The sequence below is a fragment of the Liolophura sinensis genome, chromosome 8, assembly GCF_032854445.1.
Source record: "Liolophura sinensis isolate JHLJ2023 chromosome 8, CUHK_Ljap_v2, whole genome shotgun sequence".
In the NCBI taxonomy this organism is placed as follows: domain Eukaryota; kingdom Metazoa; phylum Mollusca; class Polyplacophora; order Chitonida; family Chitonidae; genus Liolophura; species Liolophura sinensis.
In genome coordinates, this window is record NC_088302.1 from 51,729,576 (window position 1) to 51,752,822 (window position 23,247).

Consider the following 23,247-nt stretch of genomic DNA (forward strand, 5'->3'; position numbering starts at 1 on the left):
TTAATTAACCTTGTCGACATTGCAAGTTTAAAAATCTGTTGTCAGGGTTCCATATCTGCAAACCACGTCTGATATGCGTATCGCTATCTCATATGCGGAATAAATCAATGATAATATCATAGACAGTGAAGGTTTATCTACTATTGTAGTAGTATGCTGCTATCTCCATACATCCTTCCCTGATCACCAATTTGTTAAATACTTCCTGTGTACCAGGTTCAATAATTCACCGTATTTGTTTCCTTGTTCATATTAATAGTTTGGCAGAGTGACTGGCAGAATAATTGTCTTTGCAATGCCTGCAGATATTGAACATGTTGACTTGTTGTTCTGATTGTAGTTCGTTTCACATCCTGAAGTCAGCTTGATAATTTCACTTTAGCCACTATACTAACACTCTGGGACATGTTCCCCACAATATCACAAATTAACTACCAATTACGCATTATAACAGTATGCACAGTATGCATTTTAACAGTATGCACAGCTAATGAAAAGTACAGTAATGAAAAAGAAAAGTTATCCTGCTGTAAACAGTGCTGCTATGAGACATTCAACACGTGGCCCTTTAAAGGAATCCACATATATCAGCTTTGTTTTAATGTTATTGTATGTTAAATGCGATGACAACACGGCCTTTTGGGTATTTCCAGAGCAGTAAGGCCTAATAAATTGCAATTATCATCACGGCATTTCTTTTACCTAATTCTGCTGAAGCCATCCTGCTCGGGGGCGTGTGATTTACTAATATTTGAAGATATGGACGAACAGTTAGAATAACACCCTAACTGAGGTAAATTGACAAGAGGGCGTATTTCTCCGGTTTCGTGTGGCCATTTGACAGCCACAACACTGTCATCCTTGCTCTGGTTTACCCTGTGTTCTTGTACGTCTTCGATCCTATTTAATACATTTTTCAAGTAGAAGGATGGTGACGATGCTTATAAGAATGGCGTTTGGCATTGCTTTGAAGGAATTTGGTTACACCATAACCAGGCTGTGTAAAACTGCTATAGTTCAGAGAATGATAATCTTTAAGTTATTACCACATTAATCTGCAACAGCCACCAAGACCTGTGCCTTATTATTTCCTACCAAGTCACAGAGCATTTGACCTTGTTTCCGTAAGCCCTATACTTGGTCTTAGTCCACCTTTAATAGTAGATAGTGGTAATTTCTCATGCACTTGACACGTGTCATAGAATCCTGTAGGATGGAGTTGGATTTGACAATGGTGTGAACATAAAGGACAAATTTCCACGTTGTCCCGCGCAGCGTCTTGTTTCCTGCTTGACTGCTGGATGGAGGGAAGTCATATTGATCCCCGTATAGAATGATAATCAGTGGCTGTCATAATCACTTTGCCGTAAAGAAAGATACATCTGAGGCTTTTGATATCATCCCTCCACATCAATATAATTAAAGACGTACAGCATAGAGGGTAAAAACAAAACAACGACGACAGTGTGAGAGTTGGCAAACGGTCACGGCCAAATCGCGTAACAGGTGAAAAACGCTCTCTCAGCAATTTACGTCAGTCTCTTCGTTGGCTGAAATCCCTACATGTGCTGGAACCCATGTCAGACATATGTCTATTTCACTCAAAAATAAAGTAGTATTAAAATAAAGATATCAAACAAAACATGATGACAGCTATGTCACTAAGGTTTCAGTTGACGACAACGCAGAAAATATGGCTACCGTGATTGGACGAAAATCAAACATCACAGACGGGTCTTGGTGCTATCGCTGAAGCAAATCTTACATATCTTATCCCACTGCTTTATCCGTTTATTACGGGGCCAAAAAAGGGACATGGCAGTTTTCTTCTCTTTTTTAACTGAGTTTTCTTTTTTTTTTTCACTTTTGCAGTCAAAGTTTTACTTTTTTTAAGCAGACTCCAAAAAAGTAAAACTTTGACTGCAAAAGTGAAAAAAAAAAGAAAACTCAGTCTAGGGCCCCGAGATAATCAGCCTATCGGATTACAGCTCAATTCGTGGTGTTGTCTAAATAGCGATACCTGCGGTCAAATCATTGGTAGATTATCTCGAGCCCGACTTAGTTATCTCGAGCCCCGCCGACGCCAAACGTAATCCGATTGTTTTTTATCTTTAAAAAAGGGAAAAGCGTGCTTAAAAAAGGGAAAAGCACAGTTAAGAAAAAGGGAAATCGACATGTCCCTTTTACGGCTCCGTAGGTTATTGGGCTGCATTAGTTCTTTCATTTCAGGTTTAAGAATGGCATCTTTCTACAAAAGAAATATTTCAACATTGATCTCATTCAAACCCTGCAGAGGGCGAATCCTGAAAAAAGAGAGTAGTTCCAGTCTAATAACTAAATTAATTTCAATCCAATTAATGACCTTTGAGCACTTTACGTTTCATCTTCAGGTTGCTGCACATGAGGATAAGACCCATATTAATACTGAGTTACTTACTGCTAGATTGACATCTGAATAAAGAATGGATCATTCATTATGCATGCTTAAAGGTCTGCATTAAGAAGATTCTTCTATAGTATCCTACTTTATTTTGACGGACTGATTTATCTGATTGATACTTGCTCAATACTATTACCGAAGAATTTCTAAATAATACAGGCGGCCAGTGTTACGTATGGAAGAAGGATAAGGACACTTTGTTTCGCGCTTCGCGGGTACGAGGACGGTGGGCCGGACGAGATGTCCTCAACCGGCTTCCATAATTATGGGTGGGGTAAAGCGGAGAGCCCATACAGTACACAGGTCCTCTCTAGCGACCAGGGGTATAAATGATGGTTTAACAAAGAGGTGAGGACACGTCCACAGTCTTAGCAAGCCTTCCATAATCACTGTCTCCCTCGCCGCTCCATCCCCAACACTTCTCTGAAAGTGATCGTCAGTTTCATGGATTACGCATGCGCAAACGGAGGCGTGTTTGAGCTTTGGATACTAACGCAACATATACATGTAAACTGATGATTCTCTGTTCAGTGCTAATGCCATCATGTAACATTTATGAAAATTAAAAGCTTGTTTGCCCCTAGCCCCCTAGGACAAATGATGATTAGTGGTCTCTTTCCAAGATTAGGCTAGAGAAGGAAAGAGATTTTTAAGCTTAGCTTTTGACATGGTGAACACAAAAGTGCTAGCAACAGGATGGAAAGTTTACATATATATATAATTCGGGATTTACAGTGTACAAATTTTACTAAGTAACTATCAAGACGTCGTAATCAGAGTGTGTAAGAGAGAGGTGGGGATTACTAATTGAAACAAAATATATTCCCCATCCATTTTCTGACAAACAGCTTAAATATGCAGTAATCCCAAGTTTGTCTCGCAATGTTTAGCATTAGCATTATTAGAAACATTCTTTGAAAGATAAAACAGTGATGAAACGTGACAAAATGTTTTATATAACATTGACCAAGATAGATATCTGATGTGGGACAAACGACAACAAAGAAGTTAACATGAAATTATTGTATAACCTTAGTGTGGTTTTGCACAGTTTAGGCAAACTTGGAATTATTCAGTCAAGCTGTAAGAACACGTTAGAAATAGAAATTATTTTTAGGGGAAGCTTACGGAGTATGAGTTATAGACGGAGCAAAGTCGACAACCTGAGCTACAAACAGGGTCCTATTCTAAAAAGTCATTTTTGACCAAAATCAAAATTTGAAACCCTCTTTATGGGCTTATTTTTGGGGCTTATATATATTTTTTTTAATTTCAACAATGTTATCTTGACACAAATGTGCCAAAACGTCAACTTCAAGCGTCAAAAACTAAACATTTTAATGAGGTTTTATATTTTGACTCGTCAGAAATGGCTTTGATCATGGATGTTTCTTCATTTCAAAGTCTTTATTTTCTTCCAAAAAGTAACCAAAAAGTTGATTGGCATGATTCATCAGTCAATGAAATCATTATTACTAATAGTCTGAATAAAATACGATCATACGGAAAAAGGACAAGAGCAAAGTCAACATCGATGTTTATTGTATAACTACAGACATTCAATTAAGGTATTAACATTCAATTCACACATTAAGGTTTTGTAGACCAGTATTACAACAATTAACCAGAACTGTACGATGCACATGTACGAAAATAGAGATTTATATTATATAGGTAATAACAGGAGAACGTGGAAAATAGATTGTCATATCTGATAAATACCCTCCTGTAGCTGTCAGATCTAGAGAGTATCTGAAGCTGAGTGTTGTAATACTGAACATAAAACATTCAGACATCAAAGGGTTTTTCTTTAGAGAGTATATCACATGAAGGCCTCAAAACTGTGGTCAAAGATATTGACCGAAATCCTGTTCTGACGGAATTAGCACCGTAGCTCACATTTATGAGTACCATTAAACATTGTTGATTAGAACGTTTCATGAGAATTCACCATCTGACATTCTGCCAATTTATCCATAATACTCACGCCAAGAAAATAACAACAACAGCAAAAAGATGACCTCAACAAGTAAACAAGAAACAACAACTTACATTTACAACCTTACTGAAATTATGAGTCTTGTTCCGGTGGGAAATGTTGAATAGTGTTGTTTAACGCACGTGTACACATAACACGACCCCCCACCTCCCATCCCCACCCGACCCCGCTCCTAAAAACAGCAAATGAATATGGTTATCATTATTGCTCATAAATTCTGACTACCGCTTTACAATGTGGCTTGATTTTGAATTTCACAATGTTGTAAAATGGTCATATTATGATTACATTTAAGAAATCACTATTGAAGCTATACATTTATAAAAGCTGTGTGTCTGGATAAGTCGTGAGATCACCTATTAAATAAACTTAGAGATAAATGATCACAAATGTGCAATAAACCCCATCAGCAGTTAACAGTATCATCCATTTTGTGACTGACCTGACAAAACCAAGGTGAATAAAGATAGTAATTCTTAGAAGAGAAAGCTATCATCAGTTCGCACAGCAAGGATTTTAACTACTTTGGAAAACATTAGTTTCCGTATTCAACGCGAGAAAGAAGTAAATCATAAATAACGAATCAACAATAATAACAACAACATGTATTCACATAGAATTTGGTTATGTCTCTGAATTTCAAATTCTCTGGAAACACCTGTTCATATTGAATATTTCATTATGCCCTTCGCAACATAACATGAAAGGGCTTGTTATTTAGTTACATGTCTAATCAGCCACACATATCATTTTGTTCCTGCCACCTACTGACAATGCCATTCTTATGTCGTAAAGACCGAGAAGAATTGGCTCTTGTTAAATACACTTTATTCACTATCATCACAAAAGCACAGTTACGGAGGCCACAGCAAATATGAATTCACCACACCAGATTTTCATAAAAGAAGGAATTGTCCATGCCTAATTGGCAATGCTAACAGTTCACGTGTCTCTGCGATGAAATGCTTTGGAACGTGTGTCAAGCAGTCAAGCAGAACTGTAATATACAGAATGAAAATACATTCGATCATCTCAAATCCTTGTTCTCAAATTATCGATTGGATCAATGATGAGGCGTTTCGTATTGTACACATCTGCAGTCGAATAATTGTGTAAAGGTTTGTTCCATAGTTCAGACGAGTGTGGAACACTGAGGGCTAAAGCAGTTCAATCGTCAGTTGAAATGGTCGTCTACCACACTCCCTAAACCTGGTTAGGGCGTCAGAAAACAAAACATATTAGAAAGCAACGCTGAATCTAATCCATACAAGTGAAATACACTACATTGAACTGTGCATGTCATTAAAGACCTAATCGTCCCTCGATTTTGGTCTCACAGATGGACAATATTCTAGGCATGGAGTCATATCATATTGTAGGCAATGTTTTATGTCTGATATTTAAGTGCATCACAGATATGAAATGTGTTTCATCCGGGTGGTGATTGCAACTGTTCCTTAAAGCACAATACAGATATGTGTCACACGAATCCATTGGCTGCAGAGAAAAAACTGACAATGTGACTAAGAGGTTACGTGTCTGTTGGTGGCAGGAAATTACAGCCTGTATTATTTACCGTTATCTGTTACTGACTGTTTGCCATCAGAGCGTTAGAGGCAGAAATGTTGACAGATGACGAACGTGAGCATCATTAACACAGTGAAAGGTTACTTTAGCCCAAAAGCAAAAACGGCAGTGTCAAGACAGCAGATGTCCATTGCTTTAAAACTTTGCAATAATAACTTGGAGTATCTATGTAAACATCTGGTCATTACTTTGGCCTTACTTTTAGCTTGCAATATTATAAACTACACAGATTTTCAGTCTATGAGGACGAGGAGTCATTAGGTGTGTGTATATATACTGTGTCTTCTTGTGGCAGGGCGAGTCCATTTCACCTAAGTTCTGTCGCCACTGAAGTATCATGCCGAAGACACCAGACATGACACCCCACCCAGTCACGTTATACTGACACCAGTCAGACCAGTCATGTTTCCTTGCTCTAACCTCTCAGCGCTGAACGTCAAGTTAGACAGCAACAAATACCTTTTTTAAAGTCTTTAATATGACCCGACGGGGGTTTTATCCCGGGTCTCACCACTTCAAGGCCGACGCCCTAATCATTAGCCCACCGAAGCGGTAGGGGAAACAGAAATCAAAGCCATAATAAAATATTAAAAGGTCAGCACATCAAACATTTAGATTATATACAAGGCATCCTGTATTGTGCAATGCTACGAATGAAATAACCTTAAATAACCTTTATTTAATGAATTACCTTTATACAATATGTCATACGTTTGACTATATTCTTCTGTCTTATCCAAACAATTGGCAACATTTCTCCATTCTTTGGATACAGTATCACTTGGGATAATTATTTGCGGAAGTTTCTTTTATGTATGACAGAAAATATATTATTATTTATGAAATAAAATGTGATTGACTTCTCGTGACTGGGTATTTTATTATGATGGGTTTCGGTGATTTAATACAGAGTTATCATTGAATATGATTGTGAATAATGTCTTATCAAAAATACATATCTGGCCATCACTTATGTCGAACTCTGAATATGATGTTAGCGAGTAGCGTGAGATCGTGAAGGACATATTTTAATTAAAGATTAGTAATTTAAGAGAAAGCGCTAATCCAGCACTTTTTATAATTATGATGTACGTGAGCACAGCCTTTTTTTAACACTAACATCAGTTATTTTATGAACCATGTACCTAATCATAAAATTCGTGCTAAGATTATGTTGTGTCCATAATACGAAGAGTCTAGACTTATTCTTCAGACATCGTCGGCAGAATATGCACAGCAGCCCGATCTGTCATTATACAGACAGTTTGTCACCGTCTCCAGGTTTCTGGAAAGGCTCTACGCTGGCAGCACAGACAAGATGGTCATTCATCATTTACTATTCAGTTCTAAGATCAGTGTTTGGCTACACCCGAGGGCCTTCTGCAGTGGCGCCTCTGGCGACCTCCGTGGAGGAAACTGGGGACCCATCGCAGTGGCGCCTATGCTGACTTCCGGGAAGGAACATGGGAACCTCACACAGTAACGCCTCTATTGACACTATTCCTCGGTAAGGAACCCAGGGACCTTCGCATTTGCGCCTCTGTTGACCTCCAGGGAGAAACCCGGGGACCTTCCGCAGTAACGCCTTTGCTGATCTCCAGGAAATTTTAATGGTCAGTGAAGAAAGAATACAAAACATTTAACAGACTGTTTTAGACATTTCGTGACAAGTGTCGTGACAAGTGCCATGTCAAGCGTGGAGATGCCAAAAAGTCATAAATACAAAGTCTATAAGAAACCTGGATTAAAAAGCAACCATTGTCGTACAACAGGAAATACCCTTGATGGAACTGCGCACCAGTGCCTAAAATTCTTACATACCAAACCATATTCATTTAAACAAATATAGACTGGGTTTACAAGGGGTTCAGATACACAATACGGTGAAATCACTTTAATGGCACTTTAGTTTTGCTCTTCAGTTTAGATATGTTCCTGACAATGGTTTAGCAAAGAGATAAACACTTTTACATAGCACTAAATGATTCACACCGTTTCAATGAAGTAACACAGGCAAAGTTAAGTGACCGGTTTCCACCTTGTTGATTCACCAGATCTGATGTAGGGAGCCTGACGGTGAGTAATAGTCCATGAATCTTGAGGCAGCATGGAATCTCAACCCGGCTAGAAGATCAGAAGAGACAACCGGATTAGCATGACGGCAAGGGCTATTACAGCTGGCTCGTATCTCATTTTCACTTCAGAGACGTTATTTCCACTTGGTTGGAGAAACTGGATCTCATATCTACGGACATTATTGTTTCCACCAGTGGTAACATCTGTTTGGTATTCATGGTCGCCTTTAAGCTGCTCGAATCACTCTGTTCAACACGTTTGATGGAGTACCTGCAGGGAACAATTCAGTACCGTATACAGTAGCATTTATGAAAAGTAAAACGTCTCAATTTACCTTTACACAGAATCAACATGGCAAACTGGCACAACAGATCAACAAAGATTATAAACGCAAAGAGATATATTGACGAAATGCATGCGACCACGTAAGATGGACATAGAAAAATGCATTTATAAATAATAAAAAATAAATACAATAATAAAAAGAGATTTAAGAGAGAATAAAAAGCAAGTTCAACATGAGTATGGCCTGTAACTGATGAAGAGACTTAAAATATCAGCCTCTACGGCTGACTCCAGACGGGGGAGACTAGGGTTACCTCGTCGGTGGATGGCGGCTACTGCATCAGGAGGGACCAGGGCATCCCTAGGCATAAGTTGGGCGTGTCCCTCTGATAGAACCATATCACACACGTACCTGAGAAATCCCAAAACAAATATAAGCACTATACCATTAGGATTTATGAGCATTGCGTTAAATCCCTCCGAGTGTTTAGTCTGCGGGCCCCAGCGCAAAGGGCAGATCTACCCAGATCAACCCTGTGTGATCATATCTGATGTAAGCTGGACTCGTTTGAGTGATGAATGACATTGCATTTCCAGTGGCTGTCTTGATAGAGAGCTTGATAGAGGTCACATGAACAAAGTTAAATCAGAATCCACACATTGCGTATCTGGCATCAGTGACAGCAATAAGCATTTCTCTGACGTAATTTGTAACAGCGTTTCACTAGCAACTGTCGCGCCTTTTGTAGAATAGTGCACATAATAGGATTTCCCCCTTTTTATCTGCTTTTGAAAAATCAGTATCTCTCCGGCTGTACGTGGGAGGTCTTCAGAAACCTGCGGATGATCGTGGGTTTCCCCCGGGCTATGCCCAGTTTCCTCCCACCATAATGCTGGCCGCCGTCGTATAAGTGAATATTCTTGAGTACGGCGTAAAACACCAATCAAATAAAATCAAATCAATCACTCAATATCCGAATTAAAAAAATAATCATGCAGAAATCTTCGCGATCAGTTGCACAAACAATCCAAGGTTAAATCTTACAGCCGTAGTAGTTAAGCTGTCTTCTTTAGAAACAAGGGTTGTTTTTTTTTCTGTGCCATAATCTACGGGGGCTATTTTCTACGGGGGGGATTTTGTGCGCAGGCATTTTCTGTAGGGGTGTGTTACTGGAACATTATCATGCAAGCGGAATCAATATGTAGCGTTCAATAGGTTGTGTGAACTGGAGAATTTCGGTTACAAAATTGTGAGAAATGAGCAAATGGTTATTCTGTTTTTCTGTGTAAAGTCGTGTGCACTGCAGGGAACAGCAAAGAATAACTCGTTAAACAGTACAATGCATGTGAGGAATGGTAACACCATACAGTAAGCAGAATTTGTGTTACTATTCCATAGTAAACTAGTTTAATGAGTCAATGTCGCAAAAAAGGCACTAGAATTAAGATGATATCATCGAATGCAGGAGCAGTAATATCATTGTCACAGCAGGCATGAGATGACGAGGGCAACTGGAAAAAAAATAGAGTTCATCTTGGTTTCTAAAAGAATAGCATAATTTCAAGTATATCATAAAGCAAACTGAGATGCATGGGTGTGGAGGTGCAGCTTATTCCACATTGCTGGCGGTCAACGTCTCAAAATGGACAGAAGACGACTTTACCCTCAAAACCCTGACCCAGGGTCGAAATTTAGACTCAGAAGGCAACTATTCCCCAGCAATATTGTCGAGTTGGCGCTAAACCATAATTATTAATAAGCTTCACCAACTGTTATATGTGGTTTCAGTAACTGAACTGGCAAGAAAGAAGAATTTCATCTGAGGATCTGAAAACCGATTTATAAGCAAGCAAATTGTTCACGGCCTTTGTTGACACAAATTACGTTTACAGGAAAAATAAAGGCCTGTAGTTATGCCAGCTTTGAACTGCCATTGCTATAGTTTATCGAAGCAATGCAGCTAACGAGTGCCTGCATATTGATGAAACATATTTCCAGAATATGTTTGTCAGCACGTCAGCTATAGTTATGCGATGGGTATAATCAATAAATTACATAAAACATGGAAAGAGAATCAAAACATCAAAGACCAGATATTCTTTTGTTCTCTTCACAACAGCTTGTAACAGTAACGAATATTCTAAAGCCAATAGCTAATTCCTGCACAGAATGTACTCTAATAGTTGCTATTCATGAGTACGTGACACGAAATATAACTAAATATGCCTGACTACAGCCAAGCCGACTGATTGGTATTCAGATTTGGTCCATAAAAAAACATGACATCACTGACTGACTTGATCAAAGAGGAAGCCAAAGCATTAATACCATGCCTATGATAACAAAAAAATTACCAAAAGTGCCTCCAATTTTTTTTACTCTTGCCCTTTCTATAAAACAAAAATATAACAAAATAAAAGGGGTAATCAGGGAATGTTATTTGAAATGTGTTCTGCCTTGGCCTATGAAAATGTTATCTTTATTCACAATTCAACCACTGAATGGTACAAGTACTGTTTGCTCTATGGTGACTTGTTCGGATCATATGTCATCCAGAACCAGACCTTTTACCACGAGGATTGGGTAAAGAGTAAAATAAGAGCAGTGACGTGGCAAAAGGTAACACGCTTGTCATTTTACATCGGTTGGGGTCTTATTCTAACGGTAAATGCTGAAATAATAGCATTTTATACAGCCCCTATCGCCGTATTAAAGAACAGCAAAGAGATAGATGCAGCCCCCAGGGGTTTCTTTTCCAGCCAGTTACTCTTTAATGCAATTTTATTCGTTACATAATCCATTGTTTGTAACAAGTTTGGCACTTTACCTCTTTTACTGACTTACTTACATGTAATTGGTGAATAATGAATTCAAGCAAAAATCAATTAGAGTAAAATCAGATAAACGACTTTAGTGTGACAATTGGCAAATGGTCACACGAAACTGGTGAAGTTCAGCCTCTTTTCTCAGCTAGGGTATTTTTGTAAATGATCATGTAAATGTTTAAATATGGCTTCAAGCAGAATTAGATTTAACTGCAATTTATTAGACGCCACTGGTCTAGAAGTACACGTTTTATGCTGGCCTACTGGGATCATACATTAACCAGAACTACAAGTTCTGCTGTCGGGATCGCACATTAACCGGATCTACTTGGTATATGGTGGCCTACTGGGGTCATACATTAACCAGAACTACAAGTTCTACTGTCAGAATCGCACATTAACCGGATCTACTTGATATATGGTAGCCTACTGGGGTCATACATTAACCAGAACTACAAGTTCTGTTGTCAGAATCGCACATTAACCGGATCTACTTGATATATGGTGGCCTACTGGGGTCATACATTAACCAGAACTACAAGTTCTGCTGTCAGAATCGCACATTAACCGAATCTACTTGATATATGGTGGCCTATTGGGATCATATATTAACCAAAGAATTAATTAGAATGTTTACAAGGGAGATAAATGTGATTAAACGCTGTGTCCGTCAAATAGAATTAATTTACATAACCTATATAAGGGGTTATGTAAAGCGTTTTATATTTGAATATGAGTAACTACTTACATTCCACAACGGTGTATTGTCACCTACACGTAACTGATACACTCCTGTTCATAACGTATTACATTTAATGGGCGCTAAGTGTTTTACGCAACTTTATCAGTATTTCATATATATTACGGAGATGTAACCTCTGCGCATGTTAGTAGAGGGTTATAACCAATGATTTATTGAACTTATTACAGAACATGCGCAGTTAATGGTTTGTCACCGACAGTGTAAGCTTAGGTGACTTTACTGGGAATAACAGCTCTCTGGAGCAATGGAGCCAACGCTGCTGAGTACACGGAGCTCAGTATGACAGTCCATGTAAATCTCTTATTACGTGTATTCAATTGTCTTGGTGTCCTTGTGAACACCCTTTACAATGTGGATCGAGGGCCACGACCACGCGATCACTCGTCGACCACAGAACGGATCACTCCAGCCAGACTGAGAATCTGCGGAAATTGAGAATAATAGCCGGCCAGATTTCAAGGACCCATTAGTAAAGTAACCCCCTGGCCCCAGGGATAATGGATTGTCATCATAGTCACCGTACGCAGTGTTCAAAACCACTGAAGGAATAACAAAACCCAGTCGTAAACCTGCTGAAAACATTCGAAATATTCGGATTCTAGTCCGGATTAACACCACTTGTTAACCTTTTTTCATGACCTCCAATACCATAACACTACACTAGAGGCAACACGATAAAGCGGTCGACACTTATATCTTGAAAAGATTCCGACCTTTGTATGCATACATAACATGCCACTTTCTCGTGCAGGGATTTGGTTAAAAGCCCTTGACAAACGAGTTTTAGTTGGATGATTTATATTGCGGGGTTTTAATAAAAGCAAACACAAGGCTTTCATCGTGGATGCACGGTGTAAAGATACAATTATTTATGTATTGTAATGCGTGGAGGGCAGTGAAACAAAAGATGATGTCAGACGAACCTCGGTCTCAGTATAATCCTAATCCGATGAGTACAGCTGGTACAGCTAGTAGCAAACAATTTCAGTACAGGATGGAATACCTGTTAATAACCAGTGATGTAAAGAGCTCATAGACTCTTGGTAGATTCATTTGATAAAAACATTTGAAACAAAATGGCGATGCCCTTGTCTGAACTAATACTTGGTATTTGGTTTCAATGAGCTGCACTTTTTCGTTACAGACAACATATCAACCTTACTTGCTTACAGATAACTAGTGAATCTCACTTTTTCGTTACACACAACCAGTGAACCGCACTTTTTCGTTACAGACAACAAATCAACCGTCCTTAGTTACAGAGAAGCATTGAACCGTCCTTAGTTACAGAGAAGCATTGAACCGTACTTGCCTACAGATAACCGACGAACCTTACATGCCGTAAACCTTATTTTTGGGTTACAGACAACTAATGAACCGTACCTTCGGGTTACAGACAACCGGTGAACCGTACTTTTGGGTTACAGAGAAATAATGAGCCGTACTTAGTCACAGACAACTAGAGGCCACTTGGTAATTGCTATACCAGTGTTTCATCCTGACAAAATATCCAGGGAATACATGGCAGACGAATTAGGTCAACCTACACCTCGGCGCCTTTGAAGCGCGAGTAACATGTAATGGATGTGCGTGACTGACCAGACCGATTTGATCGATCTGTATCACAAATTGCTGGTAATCTAACGTCTTCTAAATCGAGAGCCGATCGCTTAACTCGTCTTAGTTAACACGAAATAGGATCATCGGCGAATGGAACGGCGTTGTGTTTTATCATCGTTGGATGGGCCGCCCTATAAAAGTCAATGTATCACAAGTAGAAGGTTAACAGATGTAAGAAAACCGTGTGTTATACAAACGGTGGAAAGTGTCGTTAAGTGTCGTTAAGTGTCGTTAAGAGCCGGAGTGTAAATTGCTGCTATTTATGCACTGACATGAACAGTTAGAATAAATCCCTGGCTGAGGCAAATTGTAGTGAGTCGTATTTCACCGCTTAAGTGTAACCATTTACCAGCTATGACACATTCTCAAAGCACTTCTCTACAATATTCCCCACCAACCCACTCAAGAACGGTTGACTGTAGTATTTACAGTTATGTTATTTTGTTGGAATCCATGCATCAAAACAGACATTCGTATTTCAGCCGTCAACCATTAAGGACGTTCAAGGTCAATACTCGCAAGGCCAATTCACAAAAACGACGTATAAGACAAACCACCAAAGAACTAAGAATTTACGAAAATGGCACGAAATCATGTAAAGAGAAGCAGTCAACAGTTTTCATCGAAAGTGTCGGGATATGTTCTAGGCGACTGAGTGAAATTCGTATTCAAATCGTGTCCCATGCTAAAATATCAGTTGTCGATAACAAAATATGTATCTCAGTTACGCTTTGATTGCAACTCTTCATATATCCAACGTGTCGATCTAGTTCAACACGATGAACATACCGCCCCTAGTCCCGGGTTAAGCGGAATTAGACACAATCATGAAGCAGAGCGCCAGAGATTCTGGACGCTCTGCCCATATTTACTTACAAGAAAATTATACTCATTGTAAAATCATCAGGACTGGTGAGGATTGATTACTCCTTAATAGTTTCTGCACATAGTCGCATTCGTACAAGAGCAGGTATAAGTAGGACATATATGGTATATGGTTTCCCCGAACTTCACATAGATGTTATTTATGAGAAATTCAAGCCACTAAATGAAAATGGAAACATTCCATAAATGGTAACCTCTGTATGTAATGGAAGTGAAGTGGGCCTTGTTGCCTCGGAGTTAATATAGCGGGCTGACCGATTTTTTAAACACCGAAACAATAAGTAATGGAATTCCATCCATTAAATCCGTAAGAGAAATTGTAGTATAGAGAGTGGAGAAATCCCAAGTACACATGTCCTTTTACGGTATGTATACAGCGTCTAGTTCTTCAGTAAGACGTTTGGAGTTTTTAAGTATCCACATACAGCTGACACCTGAATTTTTCGCAAGTGCACAACAGTACTTATTCCAAAATGACAGTACTTCTTGCAGAGCTTTCTTTAAGAGAGTTGATACAAGTTTGGTGGTACAGATTCTCACGTCACTGTTACATGACACCAAACCTTAAGTGTTCCTTTGAGATTACACAGCTTAAATGATTCTATACTGATTTTGTTACACGCAAGGCCGTTTCCTAAGGTGAACGATGATGTAGGAGGCGGATCAACCTTTATGCCATCTACAATCGCGTTTGGCGATTAGAGAATCTCCCTTTTAGGTCATATAACTTATTAGCAAATCCAAACAAAGTTACATTCTTCTTCAATCAAACTACTCAAAGAGAATCCAAAGATACTATTTGGCGCCTGTAGTGAGGCAAAATAATGGTCTGTGATGGTGATTAATTTGTCCCGTTTAGTAAGTGATTGACTGATTTGAAGGTGTGTATATGCCGAGCCATGAGCCATAACTCCCTGACACGGAAACCAAGCAACCAAACATGTCGGTGTCCAATGGGCTTGATGTAACTATAAAAATTATATCGCCTTCGGGTTTCCTCAATAACAGCCCATCTTCTACAAAGACGAAGTGAACTGACGCCACCAGGAAACTGATGAAGACATAATAAAGTCTACATGCATCAGTTTGGAATGTAAAGTAAACATTCCGCCGCCTACACGAAAACCTGTAGCCATAAGTCATAAATTCTATTATGACGCTTAAGTCAATCGGTTGTTTTAGTGCCATTGCATCGGCTTTAATGACCAGATATAAAGAAGTGGGATTCCCATGACAACAGGTGACAGCAAAACACTTTGGTTGAAAGGTCTTTATCAAGCATTACACCCAAGGGTTTGGGGCTACTGTGGAATTGGTCAATCTTTTCATCTTTCCCGAAGGTTTTATGGTTCACAGTGTTTGCTAAATCTTTCCTTGATTTGCGAGAAAAATGTTTGTTTAAGTTCCAAGATAACAGTTAACATGATTAAGAATAAACTAAATCACGGGTTGCCTCAAACAGACACCTGTAATGAATCAATACTGATTCTGACCGTCACGTCCGAAATTTGTGTACCAGTGGCTTTCCAAGCCAATAATAAGACCCATTTCCAAACACAACGTAAAGCACCGGTTCCCAAGGGAATTTGTAAAAAATAATACATGAATAACAACATGTGAGAGACAAACAGGCAACGGTTTTCAATGACTCAAGGGGGATGACTGAGTTAATATACTCAGGTATGACATCCAATTCAAATTTCAAACTTGTATTCTGTGAATACTTTCCACGTCGAATACATGAGCTGAATTAGATATACAAATATGACACTGATCACCAAGGTGTTGAACGCTATGTTCATATTTGCCAACCAGAGTGTTATTCTTACTGTGGAATTTAACAAACGAGTGGCCTCCGTGGCCGACTAGGAAAAACGTTTCGAGGCAGCGGACTGACTGGGGAGCCTCTCACCAATGCGATCCCTGAGAGTTCAAGTACAGCTCGAGCTGGCTTCCTCTCCAGTAGTGCGTGGGAAGGTCTGCAGAGACCTGCGGATGATCGTGTGTTCCCGGCTATGGCTGGTTTCCTCCCAAAAGAATACTGGCCACCATCGTACAAGTGAAAATATTCTTCATTCCGACGAAAAACACCAATCGAATACATTACTAAATTTAAGATACTTTAAGGCCGTCCAAGGGTACTAACACGAAATATATGTAAATGTGTGGTATCAGGATCAAGGATGTCAAATATAAAAGACTACAGCATGGACAGTAAAACGAGAGCTGTGGTAGTTTCTAAGTAGTTCATATATTAATCAAAAGACACACAAACAAAAATTTTCATCTTTGGAATGTCTTGACTTGATATGGAAGCTGGGAACCCAGCATTGCAAAACAAGCCCATGTAGTCATTCTTACAAATGAGAGAGGCTTTATACAATTGTCAGTCAGGGATAAAAGTTCCCTGAACCTGGCTTTTGTTTTTATCTCGTCTGAATCAGGCATGATTTATATCTGTAGAGATATTTGCCGGAGGTTTTACTTCAAAACGACTTCTACGGCACTTTAATCATATACACACAGGTGGAAGAGAGCATCCATGGCCTAAACCCATCACCAACCGTTTGTCCCCGGGACCAGTTTGTTAACGAGACAGTCTCCATACAAGCCATGGAAGAGATCAGATTCCGTCTGGAAGCCAGCCACAATTTCTCACAAATTCCCGTCTCCAGAGAGACTGGGTACCATAAAAAGACACTGCAGATTTTTTGCCAGAGACGAATTATCGTCATGGTGATGCCACGTGATCTGACACGCTGCCAACATTCGAGTCCTGAGTTAGCTGGTGATCAAAAGCAGTCCCACGTTGCGTGTACAAAAGTGAATGGACAAAAAGCAATTAAGGTAACATAGTGCTCTAGCAAATGAACAAATGAAAACATGAAACCTTTCGCAGTCCTACGGATTCGGGTAAAATAAGGCGAGAAAAGGTCAACGCTAACGATTTATTGGTTGACATAGTTTGCTCTTTCAGGTAAACAAGCGCACTTCATAAAGAGCGAAAAAATGGTGTTCATTTACACAACTTGATGCTACTTCATATAACTGCTTTACCGTTTCCGGACACTGGTTGTCCTTAAATTATTACATGTGACGTTATCTCCAAAAAAATAGACAAGTTTGCGCATTTGTGGTTGGAAATGGTAGAATACCTTGTTTATATGGGTGTTTTCATGCTTAGATAAAAACTCCTGTCTGAGAGACATATCTTGTTTATCAATACAATTTTCCTTCAAAATGTCCCAACGGACATGTAAGTTTATTCTGGCGTAGTTAGAAAAGACTGTGTTAAATGAAACCAACACTGGATTTTGTGTGCACAATTGAGTATTTGTCACATTGTCGTCGCTGATCTAGTTTTAGTCTCTATGCGGTCGTCTGTGATATTGTCATAGAGTCAAAGTCGGTACTCATGTTCTTATAAGTACGATATTCATTACCTGTACATCTGGCATATTTTGTAAATTAATATAACTTTCTGATGAGTCTAGCAAGCGTCGCGTCAGGTAAGTTAATAAAAAAGAAGCTGAAAATTCTAACGCCTAAGTACAATGCCTAAGTATAACGTTAGTCTCATGTCGCCACCACGATGAATCCGTAAATTTCCACATAAACATCTTCGAAAATTTAAAGCAAAAGTGTTTTCAGAAATACTAGACCGCATGCTTAGTTTTGTATTTACCACAAGATACTTCGGCAAAAGCTTTACCACTTTCGTTTCCATTTTATTGGCAATGGGTGCGCTTGAAACATTTACAAGTGATGTGCAGGCTTAAACCGAGTTCCCAGTGACAGCGCGTAAATATAAGCATAAATGTAAAGCAATGTCACCTAAGCACTATTTTAGAAAAAAAGGAGACCTATGTCCCAATCCGTTGCTGAATGTTAATGCGATCCAGAGTCAATTTTGTGCCAGAGATATCGCAGAGCAACTCAACGCTAGTTTTTAAATTTCACAAGGGTACATCAAGAGTTTTTTTTTTTGGGGGGGGGGGACAGATGCTTTTAGCAGACCCTTTGTTCTTGCCCCCGTGTGACCTTTTCACGAATAGTTTACCACAGCACTATTGGTTGAAGTAGTCAAAAATTTGGAGTGTCCTCGTTCTTTCAGGGTTAAACCAACAGATGTTGGTCCTAGCGGGGAAACCAAACGCACACCGATGTCAAAAACGCGGCATCTCGTAATCTAAAAAGCAGTCTTTCCGCTTATTTGCTCTCGGCATATAAATGGGGTTTTATTTGCTCGAAAGTGTGGGCCATTATTTCACCTTTACCAAATGGCGATGGTACTCCAACATAATCAAATAAAAGCGAGTGAGGAGGAATAATTCCACACTTTTGAGTAATATTTTACTGCTGCAGATTTAAGCACTTGTCCAGCTTAGTCGTTATTACGGCTGGGGTCACTGATGGATTTCCCCAGTGATGATTTTCTCGTGATCAGAATGTTTGGCCGGCGGGAATTTCCCTTTCTCTTCTGTATATTAAGCTCAATTAAATTTTGTGTGCTAAATTTCCTCTCCGGAAGCAGACGGCACTTAGCACAATCAGGTCGCTGGAGACTGAGGACATTTTTCCTCTATAAGAGTTATAAAACACAGAGTGCTCTACTTCATGCCACGGCTGACTGAAGGTTGGGTATGAACCAGGTCACCTCGATATTTACATGATTAAAAAACGTAAGAAAACGCACAACGTTCTTGTGATCTACTTGATCTATGAGCAAAATTGTCAAAATTTAGCGCTTGCATTGACCAGCAAAGTTTCGGCAAAGTCAACATAACCCTTGACAAACCATTTTGGCGACGGCTGTTGAAACATACATGTAATTATAAAAGCCTCACAGGGACATTCTTAGGGTACAACCACTGTCGGAATGCGGTGCTTAAGCCTCACTGGTTTGTGGCAAGAAAGGGTGTGTTGACATGCACATTATCTCATTGCTCCAAACAGCACAGTATCGAACCACATGATCAATGGTCTCCTACATTAGGAAGCGGAAACAAGCAGGGTCTATAAGTTTATCGTTGTCGTGAAGTGCAGTCGAGCTTCAGGGGTGGTTCTCAGACACTTCGCCATCAACATGGCTGAGTATGATGAAGGGAAGATGATCGTCATTCACCCATACACATGGGCCATAAGGGGCAGTGCCCTGAGGGGCAAGTAGGAATACGTCTGATAAGCCTTACAAATAGACAGTGTTTATATTTGCAGGCAAGCAATCCTTCTCACAAACATGCTGGTACTTATCGTGCAGAGCATACCAACATAGTCTAAGTCTTATTTATCTAGCTGGTCAGGCGCTCTATACACTCCTAATCAAAAACAAACCAGTAATAACGTGGTCAGACGTGGAGTGAAAAAAGAAATACTCTGCGCTAGGTAGGTACCAAGCTTCCTAATTGCTGGGCCTGTTCTGCATTCGAGCCTGTGACCTCACTGTTTAATGGCCGAACGGCGGAAGGTTTAGGCAAATGAGGGCAACAACACACATGTATCACCTAAGCTAGTGCACTTTTAACGGAGTACGACATGTAGTGACCTCAAGTGACCTACAAGTCTATTTATATATACATATTTCTTTAGTTATAACAGATGTAGAACATGCGAAATGGCATGCGATTCTTAGCATTTGTCTTATATCGCACCAGTGTTCACACATAGCACGTTGAACACTTGAAGTGGCAACGTACTGTAAACAATCTCACGCGCCTTAGGCGAATAGACAGTCAGTTAAGGTGTCTGTGTTTGTGGTAGCCATGTGCTAGTGGTTTGGAGTTGTCTCGGGAGGAGCTCTTTCGTTACATATAATGACGTTAATTATTTAACACTTGTATAATAATGTTTGGATGGATTACGGGAAACAAAAACAAAAATAACTTCTAAGACAAATAATGAAAATAACTTCGAAAGGTTATATGCGTGGCTTAGGGCTTTTCCATTTACACAATTGTCAATGCGTCAATCGATGCCAAGAGATTACATGACCAAGAGTTTAAACAAATGGCTGGAGATGCGCTCCAAGCTCCTATAATTACTTCAGCGAAATCAATATACAAGACTACAGCGCAGAGAGCCAAGACAGAGCAGCGACGACTGCCATTACTGATAAATGGTCACAAGTGACCGGTGAGTCCGGCCTCTTGGCGATTGACCTAAGTTAGGGTTTTATTCTAACTATTCTTGAAAATGCTTCACATCCTCGCTGGTACCATGATGTTAATTGTGATTTTTATTAGATGTCACTTGTATAGAATAACTCAGAATGATGTGATGCCATCAGACTTAATAAACAATCACATGAAAACAATGTAAATGAACCAGTCCTCCGGGATGCTTAGTCCACCAGCAGAATCCTGGTGCATGCAGGGGATGCTTAGTCCAATAGCAGAATCCTGGTGCATGCAGGGGATGCTTAGTCCACCAGCAGAATCCTGGTGCATGCAGGGGATGCTTAGTCCACCAGCAGAATCCTGGTGCATGCAGGAATGCCATATAAAAGACTACAGCATGGGGAGTAAAACCAGACGACATTGTGACAGTTGGCAATAATCACACGCTGTTGGGTGAAATACATGAAAAATTACCACTAATAGACGCGTGGTTTCCATTTCCTTATTTTCACCATAGCCCACAGAGTGTTTACTAATGGGTGGTCAGTTGTTCATATTATTGTTTGGGGAAAAAAGTGTAAAAATACATTACGGGTATTGCATTCAGGCTGCATGTCGTGTAACGAATGTTTTGTTTGGGGCATTTTGAAGCTTGGACAACTGAACAGCAGTTAGTTATTTCTACCATTCATGTCATAACTAAGCAACCAGAGTAAGTTTTTGTCAGTCTCAAAGGATCCTTAAAGAACAAGCTGAGGTAGACTCCACCATCCAATGCAAATCCAAGATGACCAATAACCTGCTGTTCGGCTACCCGGACGAGGTCAGATAAATTCCCTTCGAGGGGCATATTTAATGAAGAAGTGCACAATGACATTAGCCAATTCCCAAACGGAAGTGCATGAAAGGTCCTCTGACAGTTCGTTTTCACAGCTGATGTCAGTTAAGTAATTCCTTACCAGAACATTGCCTGAAAATGACAGCTACGTTAAAGAACAACAAATGCTTGAAATAAAGAACAGAAGGGCTTGACAAGACACTCCAGCCAAATGGTTCGTTCCATAAAAGATGTCATATCAAAATAAATATCAGGGGCATATGACGGCGGATGGAGTGGAACAAGCGGGGGGTGGAATCCAAGATATGAATTATTGATTTGGTTAATTTTCATTTAAGCACATAGACCGAACAACATCTTCGAGTTTCACCTAATATACCATACACATAAAAAACAGTCCGCCAAGAGAGTTAAATTAAGGAAGTGCAAACAGAGTAATAATTGACATTATAAAGATTGCAGGTCAGCAATTCCAATATCATCTGAGCCAGATTTTGATTCTGCCTGATGTTTGTCGTACCATTTAACAACCACTCAGCTGACAAATGAATGAGTGAGTGAGTGCTTGGGGTTTAACGTCGTACTCAACAATTTTTTTCCTTGTTGCAGGGCGGATTTCCACCGCTCTTTTATTTAGTGCTGCTTCACTGAGACGACTTACCGAAGGCAAGTAAGCCGTCCTGCCCGAGCCATTATACTGATACGTGTCGTTGCACTATCCCCTTCATGCTGAACGCCAAGCGAGGAAGTTACAACTTCCTCTTTTAAAGTCGTAGGTGTGACCCGATCAAGGATTGATCCTGGATCTACCGGTCCAGAAGCGGACGCTCTACCAACTGTGCCATCCGGGCCGGTAGCATGAATTGAAGAAATACATTTGGCCGTATTTTGGCCTATATAAAGGTGAATGGTTCTGATAGTCACCACATATACTCACACTCAAAAGAAACTTTACAGGATAATAATTTCATGTCCTGGAGAAAATATGAGACGGTCAACAGCATAAATTGCAATTAACATCACCTTTTTTACCTAATTCTGCTTAAGCCATAATGTTAAGGGGCGTCTATGTGCCTATTTCACGAATCTTAATTAATTATTTACCCCCGTTGAAAAAATTATTTCTATGAACGTTGCAGTGGCAATCGTAACTGAAACATTACGAATTTTATCTCACTAAGACACGTTTTTAGGCCACATTGACGATTGTTGAAATGTTGTTAGAATGATTTTGTCAAAAAATTAATCATTTTAAATTATTCCAAGATGTCATTTCAAGTGGATTAACAACGAAAATAACTGAATCAATGTTTTTGCACGTACAATTTTCACGTTGTTTGACTTTCCCTGTGGTTTTGACTAATTGTGTTTGTGGATGTATGTGCGGGTGTATTGATGTATTTGTGGATGTATGTGCGGGTGTATTGATGTATTTGTGGATGTATGTGTGGGTGTATTGATGTATTTGGGGATGAATGTGTGGGTGTTTTTGTGTTGCTTTTCACTTCATTTATTAGTCCCAAACCGGTACTCAGGGGAACTGTGTTTGCACCCCATCTGCCCGTGTGTCAGTTCATCAGCCCATCACAAAAGCTTTCCACAAATTTCTTGAAAATGGTTCTTGGCATGGCTTTGACCATGACAATTTATAAATCGAGTTTGAGTTTCAGACTCCTATGTCCAGTTTTGGGCAACATTATGTACGTTTTCGTCCTGTCCCTCCTCCGTTCAAATTGGATACACTTACGATTTTTTTTCAAACGGTCTGTCATATTGGAATGGAACTTGGTACATTGCTCTACCGTGCAAAAT

The 23,247-nt window shown here is 39.6% G+C and overlaps 1 protein-coding gene across 3 annotated transcripts in view; it reads right to left on the minus strand.

Moving 5' to 3' along the window:
* LOC135472572 (thyrotropin-releasing hormone receptor-like) overlaps window positions 1-23,247 on the minus strand; it is a 45,288-nt gene that overhangs the window by 17,318 nt on the left and 4,723 nt on the right. Inside the window, exons 2-3 of one of the 3 annotated variants that reach the window (XM_064752129.1) lie at window positions 8,702-8,799; window positions 4,049-8,372 (exon numbers count right to left, since the gene is read on the minus strand). The exons of 1 other annotated variant lie outside the window; for it this stretch is intronic. In XM_064752129.1, coding sequence (XP_064608199.1) covers window positions 8,329-8,372; window positions 8,702-8,799 — 142 coding nt within the window. In that variant the 3' untranslated portion in view covers window positions 4,049-8,328. Of the gene's footprint in view, window positions 1-4,048; window positions 8,373-8,701; window positions 8,800-23,247 lie in introns of those variants that run through there. One more of the 3 variants, XM_064752128.1, reaches the window with a different exon arrangement.